This window comes from Engraulis encrasicolus, chromosome 4 (assembly GCF_034702125.1).
Source record: "Engraulis encrasicolus isolate BLACKSEA-1 chromosome 4, IST_EnEncr_1.0, whole genome shotgun sequence".
NCBI classification, from domain to species: domain Eukaryota; kingdom Metazoa; phylum Chordata; class Actinopteri; order Clupeiformes; family Engraulidae; genus Engraulis; species Engraulis encrasicolus.
Window position 1 is genome coordinate 24,481,723 of NC_085860.1, and position 18,215 is coordinate 24,499,937.

At 43.9% G+C, this 18,215-nt stretch overlaps 2 protein-coding genes across 2 annotated transcripts; one reads left to right on the forward strand and one right to left on the reverse strand.

Annotated features, from left to right (window-relative positions):
* Positions 1-548: 548 nt before the first annotated feature.
* On the reverse strand, positions 549-13,531 carry map1lc3b (microtubule-associated protein 1 light chain 3 beta). The gene is made up of 4 exons (XM_063196937.1): positions 13,331-13,531; positions 8,717-8,772; positions 3,738-3,844; positions 549-3,076 (listed from the first exon to the last, which is right to left on the reverse strand). Exons 1-4 carry the CDS (start codon positions 13,368-13,370, stop codon positions 2,896-2,898), a joined length of 384 nt encoding a protein of 127 aa, XP_063053007.1. The 5' UTR covers positions 13,371-13,531; the 3' UTR covers positions 549-2,895.
* A 420-nt stretch (positions 13,532-13,951) lies between these two features.
* zgc:136971 (S9 family peptidase) lies at positions 13,952-16,875 on the forward strand. Its single transcript, XM_063196070.1, has one exon. It carries the CDS (start codon positions 14,036-14,038, stop codon positions 16,157-16,159), a length of 2,124 nt encoding a protein of 707 aa, XP_063052140.1. The 5' UTR covers positions 13,952-14,035; the 3' UTR covers positions 16,160-16,875.
* The last annotated feature ends 1,340 nt before the right edge of the window (positions 16,876-18,215 follow it).

Sequence of the window (18,215 nt, forward strand, 5' to 3'; positions counted from 1 at the left end):
TCCTGCTCACCTGCCAATATCGCACTTTAATTTGAAGTACTGTATGTTTGAACTCAAGTCTTCTTTCACTTGTGCGTAAAAAGTTGCTATGCAAACACCTACTTATTTACATTCCTAGCCTACTGTAGAATTGATCTGTGCCAATGCCTAATAAGCTTAGCCCAGTCATTCCCAAACTTTTCCTTGGGGACCCCCCTTTTGGACTTAAAAATATTTTCGCGACCCATGGGCTTAGCCCATCAAGCTCTTCTGTTTGTACACTGTACACCATCAAGCTCTTCTGTCTGTACACTGAATCACTGCATTGTTGAACACAGATCAGCCGTGCTTCTAGTCTAAAGTCTAAATACTTCAACTTGGATATTTCTTGGAATACATTATATTGTGTGTAGAATCTTTTGACAACAAACTATTTAACCATGACTATTTCATCCATACCATACAGTGCCGCAATGAAAGGCTTGTTTACAAACTAGCCAAGCAATTTCATGCGCTGTTCACACAGATTTGAGTTTTAGACCTCATCAACAGATGCAGTAACACAATGGTATGTATAATATTTTTTTTATTTTTTAAAATATCAACAAAAATACAAGAAAAATAAACAATAAAACAAGGAAAACATTGCGTAATATTGCCGAAAACCAATTGGCCTTCTCCTAATGACTGTGCTTTGTTCATTACAGACTAAACTTTCAACTATATATGGACTCATCTTTTACACATAAAACATAAACAACCATTTAAATAAAAACGACAAAAAGATGAATAGCAGATACATGTTTTCCGGGTAAAAATGCTTGTAACGTTTTTTTCTTTTTCTTTATATAATTACTTATAGATAAAGAGAGACAGGGATAAAGATGAAGCGAGACAGAGAGAGAGTGAGAGTGAGAGTGAGGGAGAGGGCACGGGGGCACGAAGCCTTGATGACCCCTCTAAGCTCCACCTCAGTCAGCGTGCAACCTAAAGCAAAGGGGCCTAACCTTTGACCTCTGACCTGTCTCTAAACATCACAACAAGGGTCCTGTTCGAGATGCCACACGCTGCTCAGGGATGCGTTTCTCGAAAGCGTAGTTGTTACCCAGTTAGCAACTTGGGTAGTTGTTAATGGTACACTACATAGCAAAGAACAAAGCAGCTAACATACGTAGTTAGCAACAATGGTTTCGAGAGATGCACCCCCAAGATTTGAACAGCGCTCTGTGAAATTACATCACATTCAGCATGCATCTGTGCAGCATGCACCATCACGAATGAGACCAAGGAAGGAGGAGACAGGGCCGAAAGCAGCCAAATCAGAGAGGTTTAAAATGGGACTCTACTGTTCTTCAGTCAAATCTAGAGTGCATTTCTCGAAACCATAGTTGCTAACTACATTAGCTACTTTGTTGTTTGCAATGCTCCTGTGGTAAAAATGAGTCATTGACATGACAGTATAGGTCAGCCCCATTCACTATATCGACATCCTTGCAAAAACCATGCCTTGTTGCGCGCACATCTGTACATTTTCACTCAACCCCTCTGACACAACAGTAATTTATGTATATTCTTTTTCTCTTATACTTCAATCTTGCGCTGTCTGCATTTACATTTTAAAAAGCATTTCACTACAATCTGAGCAGGCATGAAAGAGCATAGCTTTTGCCTATTTTTATTTATTTTTTAAAATCTTTTATCGGTAAGAAACCTGAGCATTCCTCATTGACTAGCTTCGGTGAGGAACACTCTTGGGGGAACTGTACAAGGCAGGAAGTTATTGTAAGATAATGGAGTTCGGAGGAGGAAACTGTGGGGAGCTATGGGGGGGAAACCCCTCAAAAACCTCCGGAAAATTCCACAACCTGACTTAACAACATGGGGGACCACCAAGAGCCGCATAGGGACCTCAAGGACCATGTAAATCTTTGTATGTGTGTAATATAAATGTTTATTTTCTTTACTAAAACTAAAATAAGCCATGGCAAAAATGCTCAAGTCACCCTCCTTTTCTTTAAAGCATGAGTGGTAATTGCAGGTTGGGGTGGGGTTTATTTTCCAAGCAGGGCCAAAGCAGAGCAGATTGGCATGGCATCAGCACGTTTTGCGCACTGGTCTTTTCGTTAGCCTAGTTAGTTAACAGTACAGTCAGCCACGGAGGTGAGGTGAGGACTCTGGCTGACAGCTGATTGGTCATGCTGAATAGCTTGCTTTACTAAGACTTAATGGCTGATTGGACGTGGCTTCAGTCAATCAAATAGATCAAAGTCAAAACATCTGCTTCAGTAGCTAAGCTAAGCACCACTCCTCCGACACAGCTGATCCAGCTAACGTGCTAACGCACAACCACACACACACACACAAACAAACCTTAGGTAGAAAACAGATATTTGACCTCTTTAAGTCCAGTCACTTTTCCACAGTGGGCAAGCAACACCCACCCGTCACATCATCATGATCACTCGCACGTCATTGGTCAGCTCACCTACTGACAAGTTCAAGGGAGAGTGGCTGGGGGAGGCAGTAAATGCTGTCTCCCCTACACGGGAGCTATGATATCGACTACGGCAGGGAGAGAGAGGCAGTTTCATAGGAGCATTAGCCTGAAGCAGTGTATGGATGTCGGGTGGTGCAGGAAAGTTTATACAGTATGGAGGATAGGGGTTGAGGTCGGTGGGGTGACGATCTGGCTTTGCTATACTACCAGAAGTTAGGGGGAGGGGGTTACTCATCCTAAAATAGGATTCTGGGGATTTTTTGTTTGTTTGTTTGTTGGGGTGGTGGGAGGGGATGAGTTAGCGTAGCATTATGGGATATGGATATAAGGTGGAGACAGTCATACTGTGTGTGTGAAGTGTGTATGTGCGTGTGTGCGTGTGTGTCCTGACGTAGAGAGACTCTGGAAAGAGTGTGGGTCTAGCGTGGGAGAGGTTGAGGGGCTCCAAAGGTCTCCTGGGAAGCATACACCATGTAGAGGAAGCCGTCGTCGTCCCTCTCGCGCTCATACACCTCCGAGATGGCCGTGCTCACGGACACCATGCTGTGGCCGTTCACCAGCAGGAAGAAGGCCTGGTTGGAGTTCAGCTGCAGACGCCTCCTGTATGTCCACACACGCACACCCACACACAGACACACAGTTCATATAAATTAGGAACCCCATCCTCTGAATAGTCCAACAAGAAATATTCCATCCAATAAATACAAAGTTCACACTTGCACACACAGACGCTTACATACAGACGCTTACATACACACATTAATTCAAGTAGTCAGAATTGATTCGCAGACATACCTTCCACAAAAAAAATCGAAATAGAGCTTCAAAGACAAAAACGATTTAAATCACAATGCCACTTAAAAAAGCCCTTTCAAGCTTTGCCGACTAAACACTTCGCTACAGGCAACTATGGTACAGGGGAGCAGGATAAGCAAGATTTTTGGAACACTGTATTGCTTGGCAGGCAATGCACATTTGGCAACAAAAAAGACGGACTATTGCAAACACCAATCCTCTTGACATTGCATGAGGCATTTTTATGTTCAGTGCAAATGTATGAGCATTTGATTTTGTTTCTCCTTTAATATCCACCTCATTCTGCTCCACCCATTACAACGTTGACATACTCCCGCAGAATTTCTGGTCAGCTAGTTGCGGCGATTGATTTAGCACTAGCAACAGTAAATAGTAACTTGTAACTGGATAGAAGGAGGTGTAAAAGGAAAGAAGTCTGGACAAAACAAGGCAATCAGCAGGTCACCTGATGATCTTGATGAGTTCGCTCATGTTGACGTGATCGGGTACCAGGAACTTGGTCTTGTCCAGGATAGGCAGCTGCTTCTCGCCCTTATACCGCTCGATGATCACCTGAAGGGGGAAAACATAATCAAAACAACACTGATAAGGTGTTCTTACTGTGCCCTAGACAGATAAGCAGCACCACTGCTTGACAAATGCTTTAACCGCCTTCAAAACAACGGGGGGAGGGGGTGGTCCTCAACAGCACCATTGCTAACTAATTTTCCTATTGGAAATTGCTAACTAGTTTCGTATTGGCAACCGCCTAAGTCGCAAACTGCTTAGCAACAAGGCATTCATCTAGGTCCTGATCCCACACTATAACTTTCTTGTCATATTATGGGGCACATATAGCAGTATGTTTCAGCCATTGCTTCATAAACACAGTGCGAAAGAGAATCCTTATTCTTACAATTCATTGTTACTACAGCAACGTTAACAACTACAAAAAACAACTTGATCCTGAACTTCTTTTTGCTAGAAGAATAGAGATTAACGTCTCTTTCTCTAAGAGGTGTACGACTCACTCAGAGTTAACTTCCTCTGGGATTGGGCTAGCCATGACTAAACAACCTCCTTGGAAACCCCCTTTGGACTGTAACATTACAGTAATTGCATTGCCAATGGAGCTGAAACACAACTGAGACTTTTCCAGTGAAGTCAAGTCAGCATTTATTGTCAGTTTCTTCATATGCACAGGTCATACAAGGAAATTAAATTGAAATTCAGTTTCTCTCTTGTATGAGTTGGGGCAGTGTGAGGTTTCATTTTCTTTCTCTTCAAAACATTGAGGTTGTATAAGTGTATATTGTTTTCCCACGCTAAGGTTACAATAGGTGAAAAAGCACATGGCAAACTAGAGTGCCTACAAGAGTGCCTTGCTTGTAAACTGTAGGCAACAGCATTGGATGCCTCGTTACTGCTGTGAATAGAAGATGACATTTTGGTAACATTTTCTATGAAGCCCATATCTATAGCGCATTATAAGCGCATTTTTCCGCTGATGACGGATACAAGCTGAAAATGAGTGCAGTGTCTGAACCCCATGAACACAGAAGACAGGATTGTGAATGCGCTGTGCCCAGGCAGCCGTGTAGTGTGGTGGGTGGAACGAACATGAGAGTGAGAGAGAGCAGAGGAGGTAAAGGAAGCAGTAGCCAAGCAGCAGATGGAGGCCTGAGAGAGGAGAGGGGGACACCTGATCTGCACCCCTCCCCAATTAGGCAGGAGGACAAACCTGTTGCCTGGCATCACTACCGTGTGAAGAAGACTTTTCGGAGCCTCGAGAAAGAGCGCAAGTAAGAGTCCCACGACTATTAGGAAGAATTAGATCAATTTGCAGTCTTTCAGGGGGGTGAAACGCTGAGGCACTGACTATTCACAAAGCTGTTCGGCTTCTAAACTGTGTGTGTGTGTGTGTGTGTGTGTGTGTGTGTGTGTGTGTGTGTGTGTGTGTGTGTGTGTGCGTGTGTGCGTGTGTGCGTGCGTGCGTGCGTGCGTGCGTGTGTGTGTAACTGGGCGAATACACTGGCCGCGACAAGATTCAAGTGGCAGAGAATCACTTCTGTGCAGCAAGAGCGATACGAGAGATTGAAGCGACTAGAGTATGTCCGTTAAAAGCAGAATGCGTTCAAACATTCCCATTGGATGTGGTTTCTGTCGCCAAACATTTGCATAATATTCCCAGGAGTTCAACCACAAACTGTCACTCTCGTCGCCCGAATCGCTGTTGACGTGCCACTCAATTACTTCTGTTGCTCACCTTGCTCATGTCGCGGCCGGTGTACTGTATTCGTGCGGTAAGGGAGAGAGAGATGCTTTTGAATTATCCTGAGGCTGAAATATGGTTGTGTCGACTTGTGTTTATTGCTTTACACTGAACTGTTATAATAGCACCTTGCTCGACCTGTTAACCTTCCCCTGCCAATCCAGAAGCCATGAACGCCTTGTCAACCACGCAGCACTCCACCACACAAGGCAGATTTGCATGATGCTATTTGCATACCTTTGCTTACTCTGCAACAGCCAATCCTGACTCTCAGTCTACTCAGTGTCTACTGAGTGTACTGGAGGAGTACATACACAGGTAAGGGCGCCACACCAGTGGTGGTTCTATCCATTTGGGGGCCCTAGGCGAAATATATAGGCTACATGGGGCCCTCTTGACTTGGGGCTGACTGTTGGAGGCCCCAACACAACAGTAGGCAATTTTGGTGGGGCCCTAGGGCAATTGCCTAGTATGCCTATTGGTAAAACCGTCTCTGCGCCACACGGAAAAACCAAACACTCTGCAATGCATTGTTTGCCTTCAACTTCAATGGAAAACTACCTGGGGGTGGGACTCGGAGGAACTATGTTGTGGTACGGAGCCAAACTGTGCCCCATACACCAACATCATGATCTGGTACTACTGTATACTGAGGAAACCCTAAAAGGTCAGAACACTTGTGTCTCGTCTCAACTTGCCTAAGCCAATCCTTCTGAGGCGCAAACTTGAAACTTGTGAGTGATTCACAAGGCAAACTACGCATGTGATTCACGAGGGGAGCTATGAGAAGGAATTATAAAAAGGGGAAGATTACCATCCAAATAGTTATTAATGACACTGGTGACATTCGGCATGGTAGCATTACCCCCAGCAAAGATCGCACAATGAGACTGAATAATTACAACAAATTGAACTTGTAAAGTGGATTACCAGTGCAAAATTAGAAGATGGAGTCTCTTTTCCTTTCTACATCACATGCAAATACAAACGGCTGTCGATAACGGCCTATTGATAGGTTGAAATATGTTGGCTTGTAACCCTGTTTAATAATAGCTTTTATCAAATTCCTTTCTCTCTTTTTTAACATTTTTTGAGTGCCTGGAATAACTTTTCTTCTTTTTCAGGGGCCAAGTGGTTCATGGACGAAGGTGTGAGTCATGACCTACTGTAGCTGAATGGCAGCATACAGTGAAGTGAAAGCCCAACTGGGAAACTCCAACCCCCATTGTCATTGTGACACAGCATTCTACAGCACACAAGTGCATGCTGCACGCAGCGAAATTGCATTTATGCCTCAGACCCCCAATGGCGCCCGACAGGGAGCCGTGCAGCGGGACGGTACGATGCTCAGGGTACCTCAGTCATGGAGGAGGATAGGGGAGAGCATTGGTTAATTACTACCCCCACCAACCTGGCGGGTCGGGAGTCGAACCAGCAACCTTTGAGCTACAAGTCTGACGCCCTAACTGCTTACCCATGACTGCCCTAAGACAGACAGGGAAATGGTATCGACTAGATGAACAGGTCTTCAGAGTTTTCAGAGGGACATTCCTTCATGCCCCAGTAAGGTCTTTATGGCACACATGACAGGGTGACTAAAACTCATTTGCATATAAAAACAGTATCGCTACGAGCACATGACTAACACCTGAATCTCTCAGACGGCACAGAAGAGATGAATATTGACATGATTTAAAAAGTCAAGATGCAATGCAAGAGAGACACCACTGGGGCAGTAAAAGGTTTATGTGGTGGTGGATTTTAAGAATATTACACCGACGATCCAGGTTCGATTCCGGCCCGGGTCATTTGCCAATCCTCCCCCCATCTCTCTCTCTCCCACACACTTCCTGTCGCCTCTCATACGGTCCTATTGAAATAAAGGCAAAAATGCCCCTAAATATATATATAGATAAGAATCATTGAAACACTATTGATGTAGCCTACTTTATAAACTTTTAACACATTTCAACTCAGGGCAGAATTATGCTAGCCGGGAACCATTGTAGCAGCTCCAATAAACAAACAGTGTTTAGCAACAGTACTTCACTCTCAGGAAACTCCACTAAGGATTTGGCTACTGACAGACAAACAAAACAAGAGCTACTGTATGTTGCTCAGTGGAAGGGGTTTAACCCATTTTGCCCTAAGCCCTTTTTGGGAAAGGGTGCCCTCTTCCTATTAAATCCTAAATATCTCAGCCTCCGAAGCACATACAAACATGAAATGAGTTACATTTAAAAGCCAAGACCCTCCCCTTGCATTGTAATGTGTTCATTCATCTCTAATATACCCACATAGTTAATAAAACAGCTAAAATCTCAAAATCTTGAAAAACCTGTATCTGTGTCTCCAGGACACAATGGGTTAAGTGATGACATTGAATGCAAGTGTTACATTTGATTATGCACACCTTTCACATACCTGCCACATTCAGGCAGTTGTAACTGGTTGAAAGCAGACCACACAATTGTGATGTCCACAGAAACACTACCAGGTACCAGCCAGGAAAGTGACGTGTCAATTCAGTGTCCACTCCAGGGTCTTTGAACGAGATGAAGAGCCTCATCCATCAGTCGAGACTGCAGTCACTGAACTGCACAACATACTGTATACTGGATAGCTAGTTTGCATGCCAGATGGGTTTGTCTTTAATACTGCTAAGAGGCTGTACACACTGTTGTCACTGAAGTAAGTGTAGATTACAGTCACATGTGAACAGATGGAAAATGTTTGATGACGTGTTAAAACAGGTAAGTAGAGATGCAGACATCAGAAGGCAAAAAACCCAGACACATACTTGTGTCGATCGGAATGAGCATACACATCACCAGCAAACTGGCAAAAATTAATGAAATTTCGTATGTCAAGGGGCCAAAAGGGATGCATAAGAAAAACTGTCTCTTAAATCAAATGATCTCCACTCACTTAACTCCAGATTCTAAGAATGCATCAACCTGCCTGTGTTGTGCTGTCGGGTAATTACAAAGAAAGTGTCTCTGCCTGTCTTTTACAAATGCTGCCAAGTAGGTTAGTGTGGACATGTGTTTCCAAATTGTGAGAGTGTGTGTGTGTGTGTGTGTGTGTGTGTGTGTGTGTGTGTGTGTGTGTGTGTGTGTGTGTGTGTGTGTGTGTGTGTGTGTGTGTGTTTGAGCGGTGCTGCTGCTGCTTACCGGGATCTTATTGGGGTGTTGCTCCCTGATCTGTCTGACATCATCCACTCGCTGCTCTGTAAAGGGAAAACAAAAAGTCAAATGACTAATTAGGCTGCGTTGCATTACATTACCACTTAGCAGACACTCATTGTTAACAGTTATGGGTTATGGGTGGTGTACAGGATATTGATTAGTTACTGTAACTGGAGCAATGTGGATGGCACAATAGGTGTCTTGTTAAAGTATACAATTATAATATCCAAATAAAACAATAAGACTACTATCCTGCAAGGACATTTATACAAACTCAAGTATGCAAACAGACAGACAAAAGATGACACAGATTTGGTCCAGGCATGCAGACAGGCAGATTTTACACAAACTTTGATAAACTTTGGTACACCAACAGTCAAACAAGGGAAGGACGTCATACGGTATACCACACAGACTTTAATACTTTAAGTCCAGATGGTTAGCAGCATACTGGAAGCATCAGCCATAGATTGTACAAGATTCCAACCGGCAAAACGTCCAATTCCAAGGCCGACTTCCAACTCCTTAACTTCTAGACCATAGGTATGTCCCCTTAGCAAATACACAGTGATGCACACACACAAGTAGAGTCACACAACCAGTCTAGCCTGGTTTTACCAGACCACGTTAATTACTTTGTAATTCATTTTTGGTCTGGATTCTCGATGCCCTGGAGCACTTGGGTGGGAGGAGTGAGCTCAGCTCTGGTTTGAATTGAGTGAACCAATAGCTGACAGTTGACGTTCATGACGTAACTTATGTTGTTATGCGCCCAAGTGCGCTCGCTTATATTGGCCGGCTGTCTAGTGGATGACTAAACCCTCCCCAGAGAAGTGTAATCAGACCATTCGTAAATTTCAAAATGAATGGTCTGTTGGCCTGTCAGGCTACAACCAGTCAGGTGCATGTTTAAACAACAGTGATCACCTCTTGCTACACAGTTCAGTTCAATTTGTAACAATGGTTGGGGAGGGGGTCATGCTTGTAAACAGACACCTCGTGCGACGTGCGTGGGGGGTATGGGCCTACAGGAAGCATTATGAGGATCGACTGTCCAAGTGTTGTGTCCCTACTATAGTGGCGTGTCCCTAGTGTACTCACTTTTTAATGCAAGCACATTCTCCTGCTGTCACACTCTTTTTTTACTCAAAGAAAAACACACACACACACACACACACACACACACACACACACACACACACACACACACACACACACACACACACACACACACACACACACACACACACACACACACACACACACACACAACCTATGTCTGTCAGTAACTAGATGACGGTTGGTGTGCTGTGCTGCTTCAGCCACAGCTTCCTGTGCTGCCTGCCTGCACCTTGCGGCTGCTACAGTAGGTGACGTTGTGTGCGTTCCAATATGCGACCTTGCATCATCCACTTGTGCTTGTGGCCTTGTACCAGGAAGTAATACGTCGTGATGACGTCAATTGCAAACGGGATGGCGAATGAAGAATACTCCCCTAAAAATTGTTGTGGCTAGGCTGACAGCTGGGAAACTTAATTGTTCTCTCCACAGAGGCGGGATATCAGCAAAACGTCAGGCCACAAGCACAAGTTGAGGACGCAAGGTTGCATATTGGAATGCACCCATTGCCCAACCCCCCACTGCAGTCAGTGGAGGAGACATGACGACCTAGTGATGAGACTCACAGGGGTGTGCATTCCAATATGGTGAAATATCAGTTTTACATGCTGCGGAATTTCAGTCAGATGTGCTGAAGAGAGGTTCCCCTGCACTACTGTGTGATGCAGGCAGGGCTCTAAATTAACACGAGCTAACTGGCCAAATGCTGGAAATTTCATTTTGGCTGGTAGAAAAGACCAACTTACTAGCCACTTTGACCCATTAGTGAGTGTACAGTATGTTTGGCTAGTAGGATTTCATCTACTAGTAATTTTGGCTGGTGATGAAAAATGTTAATTTAGAAGGGGTCAGGTCAGGGGGTCATGTTCTGGGCAGATTGGACGGAGCAGTGGGGGTCCCCTCAAATGTAGCTGTTTAGCACGTCCTTGTTCTCAGTATGTTTTAGGTCTATTGATTTAAGAACACTACTGTTAGGGCTGGGCGGTTCTGGAAAAAATGCGTATCACTGTTTTCTTGGCGAAAATTAATATCACCGTTCTCTGTACGATTTCTTTTTCATAAGCGGCAATTTTCCCCCACATCTCAATGTTTTTGAAGAAAAGGTTGAAATTTAATTTAAAAATGAGATAAAATCCTGAATTTTAATTAATCTACATTTCTATTTTAATCACTTTTTTGGAATAAAACCTTATAAAAAACCCTTCTCTCATCAAAAAGTGAACCTTGTGTAGATGAAAACAGTCATCACGGTTTTTAACGGTATACCGCCCAGCCCTAACTACTGTCTTGTCTTGTCTTGTTTAACTCAAGACAAAAGACCACCCTATTTAAAGGATATAACTTAGCTAAATGTCACGAAACCCCCCACTCACCCTGGCCTATGTCAGTGGCCCTGGACCAAATGTCATGTTTAGGAGGCAACACACCGTATGAGTGTTTTGTACCCACTAATCTACCACATTGTGTACACAAGTCTTGAAAACTTGCCACGTTCTGCTAGGACAGAAATGTAATATAGAGGAAAATGAAATGAGGATAGGATCAACTGGTAAACGACAACACAAATAGTCTAGACCACATAAGTAAATAAACACATAATAACCCCCAACGTGAAATACTTTGGATCCACTTTCCTGCCAACTAAGCCATCTGACATGTTCCATGTTGTTCTTTGTCCTGCTCCTAATCTCTTTGTTGTACCTCGAATTCACCTGCTCAACTAAACTGAAGTAGGGTAGGGGCTGTCCATGTGTCCAAACAAGAGTTGCTAAGGCAACTGACACAGCCTGCAGGCCAAACAAAGTCCTTAGACAAACACTGGTACGCAGAACAAAAACAACTCATAAAACAACCCCACTCTGACAGTTTTGATAATCCCAGCCTGCTATCCATTTTAACCTCAACGTTAGTTACAGTGGTGTGGGATGCTCATTGACTGAATAAAGCATTTTCCCCAAAATGTCATTGTTGGCTTTGGTTTGTTGTGGTGACCAACCATGCTTTTCATCACATCTCTGACTAACAACATCAGGCGTTAAACCACATCGCAAAAAAAACAAAAACAAGGAAGCACCATGTTTACCTTGGACTGACCCATCCTCACATGAGTCAGCATTTACAAACAACAAGCAAAACCCAAACAAACATTGACCCCTTCAATTAGAGACCCTAATGGTTTGATTCAATCACATAGGCCTACTTCAGGGGTCAAACTACTATGGGAATAGTATATAGACCGACGTCCAGCAGCCAACACACTCAATTACACTAAGCTTTTGTAAGTACTGTTTCATTAACTGAAGTGGGCTATTCATTCTAAACATATCGGCTCAATCTTTTGAGAAAGAGGGAAGAGAATCCCGTGCGTGCTACACAACTCATGTTCCTGTTTTGTATGGAAAACGGCTAGTCAGAGGAGCACGTGGGAACCAGAGACTGACTCACTCACGTGCTAATATTGCGCAAATTCCAACAAGGAGCGCAAATGGGGAAACACATGAATCAAAAAAAGACACATGATGTTGTTACATTATTCTTTAAACGTTGAGGTCACAAAATGGTTACAGTGGATCCTGTAAGACACTAAAGACCCAGTGTAATTTCTTAGACCTCAAGCGCCTTGACAGGATAAATGTGCTGCAGATTTTAACCCCGTCTCTAAAATAGACAAATGGATTCAGTTATTTGGACCCATTACGTTATCACTTGCGCTAACTTTCATTTTTTTTTTACCAGCAGGCCCTGTTCACCTAGTAGCCTAGTCTGTCCCCATCCCCCAATCCTGCGGCCCTCCGTGGCACTTGCACTGGCCTGTCAGCTTGCTTGCGAACAACCCATCTCAACATAAACAGGGACAGGATGTCCTTGTTCATCATCGATATTTTCTCCCTAAAGCTATATCGGCTATATTAATTAATTGGTTGAATGTCCACAATGATGTTTGGAAGTAGAGTTATGTTTAAGACACCCCGATTAACCACGGATGCAGACATTATAAAAAGGAACACCATAACATTTTATCTGAATAAGAAGTAAACTATAGTGTGATCGGAAAAACAATAATTATCTCGTTATATCAACCATCATCACGATGGGGAAAAACGACAACAGTGAAAGAAAACAAAAGGCTAATGTCATCACCGACAGAGTAGCTAACATCAAGCTCCACAATGTAAACACAGACGCAGCTAGCTTATGTTATTATGTTAGCGAGTATTCACAATTCTCAGACAGGGCAAGCGACGAATTATTCTCCAGCAATAGGCGCTTGTTTTGTTTTCTTTGGCGTGGCAATAAAAGCAACAATCGGGCAAGAAGAGACATTAATACTGCAAACCCCAAATATTAGGTCACTGTAATTCCTGTGCCTTGTTCGGATGTAAAAACAAGTCGAAAACAAGAACTTTAGCTAATGCTAGCAAAACAGATGTTGCTGGCTTTGAGGCTAGAGTTGATTTTCAAATATCGTCATATACATACCAAATGTCCTTCTTTGCTTGAAGGTCTTTTCTGAAGGCATGGTGGGAAAAATGTCAGATATATAATAGTGTATTTACAAGCTGCTGTGGACTCGTTAATCGCGAATGCTGTTTTGGTGAACTGCGCACTGTCCCGTGGAGAGGCTTTGCTGGTGCCACTGCTGCTGAAGTCCACCTTAAATCCACCTTCAACAGCAAAACAAACCAGTCAGCTGGTCAATGACGTCACCGCCTTATCTTTCTTGCTTCTTTTTTCTGTGTTTACTGTGTATGCCGGACAAGTGTGGAATATTGTCGTTGTTGTGAGAGGGAAATGATGCTGCGGGAAAAAAATCAATGTTTGACAAGAGTGACTCTAGAAGACTAGGATTTGTCATACTCTGATAGACCATCAGCATGGGCCCACCTTAAATGTGAAAGAATTTAAGTTAATTTGTCCCTTTAACCATCTCACATCTGTCTTTTATTCATTTTATTTTCTATTTATCTTTTCCTGTGTGCGCAAATGGCCATAATAACCAAAAGTTTGCTGTGTTACTCAACTGCAACAGCTGGTGGCGGTAATGCTCCATGTTGGTGGCCAACAGCCAATAAAACACATCACAGAAGAAGTGCGCAATATGGCTGCGCACTCCTACATGTGATCTCTCGTGGTAGGTTCTGGAAAACAAAACAAAAAAGAAAAAGAAACAAACAAACAAATAACATGGAATCCACGGTGGGATGTGATGCCATTACCGCAGTGTACAGGACTTCTAGTGGCTTTCCCACTCCAGTATCGGCAGCTGTTACTCACGAGACAATTGCTTCAGATGGCACCCGATGTATCTGCCTCTCCACGGACTGGAGTCTGGTGGACCACACCAGAGCAGCCCGAGTGAGTTTCAGTCAGAGCAGGAATCTCCTGTGTGACCGCAAGGGTCTCCAACAGTGCCTTCCTCCTTCTCCGTGCACACAAAAGAACAGAGAGTTGCTCAGAAGATCCTCACCTTCAGGAGCCTACCATGCCGTCATCAGTCAGGTCACATCTGGACACCAGTATCTAGACGTATGGACAAGTGGGAGTCTAGAAATGAGCTTGAACCTCTCAAAACTAAATGTGCATGGGAATGTATACGAAGATCCTGCCTTTGCGTGTCTGGCCTGGTCGCCATGTGAAAGTAGGTTACTGTTCATCGCTGAGAAGTTGCCAGTGAAGTCGGAGTCCAATAGTGGTGGATCTCCAGGCGATGGAGACAAGAACCTGTATGTGGAGGACTGGGGAGAGGGCCTTACTGGTCAGACTTCCTCAGTGTTGTGTGTGGCTGATGTAAAGAAGGGCAATGTGACTGTGCTTAGTGGGATCCCACCGCATGTGAGCCCAGCTCAGGCTCTTTGGGCTCCCCATGACGATGGGGTGATATTCATTGGATGGTTTGAGGAGCCATTTAGATTAGGCCTGAAGTTCTGCTCCAATCGCAGGTCAGGTTTGTTTCACCTCGACTCACATGGAAATTGCGAGCTCTTGTCAGTGGAGGGCGTGTTTGTGTCATCTCCTCGCCTCAGTCCCGATGGACGGTGGCTCGTGTACCTGCAGGGAAGAGTTTTCGGACCCCACAACCAGTGCTTCAGCCTTCAACAGTATGAGTGGGAAGCCAAGAAGACCTCCATCCTTCTGGATGTGGTGAAGAGGCCTGAGCCAGGAGAATTCGCAGGGATTTACGAGATGTTGTCAGCACACTGCTGGTCCTCAGATAGTCAGAGAATATTGTTCAGTAGTGCTCGTGGAAACTTCAAGGAACTCTTTGTACTGGATAGAAGAAGTAAAAAAGTGACCCTCATCTCTGACAGCTCCGAGTTTGGCTGCTGGAAGCTGCTGCTGGTTCATAATGAGCTGGTGGCGGTCAGCTGTTCTGCTCCCAACCGTCCCCCGCGCGTGAGACTGGCCTTCCTGCCTCCCGCAGGTGAAGAACGTGGAATGTCCTGGCTGACCTTGAATGACCCTTCTTCGCTGACCTTTGACCTGGAGTGGAAGTCACTGCAGGTGAATCCGTCCCCCGAAGAAGAGAACACGCAATACCCGGGTCTGTCTATTGGGGCTCTGCTGGTGAAGCAGGTGACTGGAGAAAGCAGGACCAGGCTGCCAATGGTGGTGTTCATCCACGGTGGCCCCCACTCGCAGTTCAGTGCTGAATGGAACCCCACCGTCACTGCTCTGGCCCGGCTGGGCTATGCCGTGCTCATGGTAAATTACCGTGGCTCCACTGGCTATGGACAAGACGGCATCCTCTCCCTTATCGGGAACATCGGTTGCCAGGACGTCAAGGATGTGCAGAGGGCTGTGCTACACGCACTGCAGGAAGATTCAACCCTAGACCCTGAGCGAGTTGTGGTGATGGGGGGTTCTCACGGGGGCTTTCTAGCCTGTCACCTCGTGGGTCAGTACCCAGGCTTTTACAAGGCGTGCGCTGCCCGGAACCCCGTCATCAACGCTGCAACACTCGTTGGCACCAGTGACATCGTGGACTGGAGATACACCTCTGTTGGACTTGACTACTCATTTGACCAGCTGCCCACCCCAGAGGCACTGAGCCTAATGCTGCAGAGATCTCCCATCATGCACGCTGCTCAGATCCGTGCTCCTGTGTTGCTGATGCTGGGCGCCAAGGACAGAAGAGTGTCACCGCATCAAGGCCTGGAGCTCTACAAGGTGCTGAAAAGCAGAGGATCCACCATCAGGCTCCTGTGGTATGCAGAGGACGGTCACTCTCTTGGCAGAGTGGAAACTCAAGCAGACTGCTTCAACAACATTGCAAATTGGTTTCAACAAGCAATTAACAAGAAATACTGAAGTTATACTCCATATGACACAGACGTACACACACACACACACGCGCGCACACACACACACACACACAGAGTATAAAGGAGGAAAAAAATCATGACATGACATGTACATATTATTAAACAGCAAGCCACAGTGCATATACAGACCAAGTGTTAAGTAGTATATCTGACAGAGACGTACTTGTTAAGTGATTCCAAGAAAATAAAAATCGCAGAGGCACGATCACATGTCAAACACAATAGAATTACAGTGTAATTTTCCTTGTAGTTGAGGTCTGTTTAAATGTTTTTTTATACAGTCATGATTTAGTTGTTATATTGTGCTATGGTGTTGTTGTAATACTGACCTTACATACGTTTACCCCCAAGAGGCTATGATAACACAAATAAACCATGTTTTCTTAAGAAAAAAACAGCATAGGCTTGTGTGTGCATAACAACAACATAATAAACATTGGCAATAGGTTTTACTTTTGTAAATTTAGGGCTGCTTAACCCTAAGACACTCCTGTTTGAAAAGTGATGTATCATACTCTGGTTGAAGTTGGCCACGTTTAGCCTAGTGCATAATGTTTATTTTGTCTACAGACGAAGGCATTTCGTCACCCTTGACTTCGGATGAAACTGTCAGCAACCTTTGAATTAGTTCATAGATCAGTGCCAAAGGTCAAGGTCACTGACTTAAAATCACAGTCCCAGATGAGTAAAAGAATACAAGGTTACACTATTTTAATGGTTCACTATTACAGTGGATCTATCCAATTAGGTACAGTGTTATAACTAGTGAAACAATATTTAATACCATGTAGTGCCAGTGTAATACCATGTACCAATTTTGTACTTACATCTTGGGTTAGGGTTAGGGTTGGTACATGTTGTCACACTGGTATTACATGGTATTGAATATTGTTACACTGGGTATTACACTGTACCTAATGTGGTAGATCCACTGTAATAGTGAACCATTAAAATAAAGTGTATCCGAAGACACTTTGAGAAAGGAAAGCCTTTGCTAGGATTCTGTAACGGCACAAGAAGGTATCAAACTTTGCTCAGCCTATTATGATAAACTTTCTACAAAATATCCCATGTTCAGGCATTAGTTTACATGGAAATATTGTAATACAACTCTTACAACACATTGTCTTTTGCTTGCGTTTAGACATGGATGACTTAAAATCAAATATAAACTCCTAGCCAGGATGCTCTGTAAAGTGTTGTGTGTCATGTGATTTTGGTATGTTTCTGTGACTGGACTTCAGGAGATCTACACATGACACAATATTAATGTACGTGCTGGTTGACTGCTGGTTGACCGCCTCTGTAAAAGATGGATTGGCACTTGTCATGTCAAAGAATGAGAGTATTGTGGAAAAGTTCATTTATTTCAATGCAATATGAAAAGATAGGAACAGAATGTCCTTTATATGAAATGCAAACACTGGCCTTAAACATTAATATACGTTTTCAGAACGAGATTAGCTTTACGCTGTAAGTAACCGGGAAAATTAAAGCATACAAAGGCTTGTAATATAGTCAAACCAACACAATATTTGACTGTCAAAGGAAAATGACAAAACTCTTGGGTATTGGGTATTGCAATTATTAGGATGTGCCTGAATGTACAGTATGGGGGTTGTGAAACAGGAGTCTGTGCTGCTATAATCACTGAATCCCAGGAGGTTTGGAGATTCATCAGGTAGGCCTTTGTCATCATTAGTATTATCTCATCCCCAATCCCGGCCATGAGGATCTGTAGATATCCCTGGATCTTAGTGGATGGTTTGGCAGTATAAAAACCAGCCAAAACAATAAGACCTTTCAGATTCAGAAGAAAACCATACTTGCAGGTGACTTGCAGATATATGGACATTTTCACTTACCAGAAATGAAACCCCATTGAAAATGAATGGGGTTTTTATTTTTGGTGAGTTAGAATATCCATACCACAAAGCACCAAAACATGGCATGGAAATCTATGGGGTAAGTTAAGTGTGGGTCACCAGATCAAACAAACAAAAACAGCTGACAGCAAAGCATCAAGGATATCTGGGCCTCCA

Excerpts from the sequence above, each read along its gene's own strand:
- map1lc3b (XM_063196937.1), bottom strand. The coding sequence starts at position 13,370 with ATGCCTTCAGAAAAGACCTTCAAGCAAAGAAGGACATTTG. Across the intron at positions 8,773-13,330 it reads CAAGCAAAGAAGGACATTTG|AGCAGCGAGTGGATGATGTC; the intron begins GTATGTATATGA and ends TTCCCTTTACAG. Across the intron at positions 3,845-8,716 it reads AACACCCCAATAAGATCCCG|GTGATCATCGAGCGGTATAA; the intron begins GTAAGCAGCAGC and ends TTCCCCCTTCAG.
- zgc:136971 (XM_063196070.1), top strand. The coding sequence starts at position 14,036 with ATGGAATCCACGGTGGGATGTGATGCCATTACCGCAGTGTACAGGACT.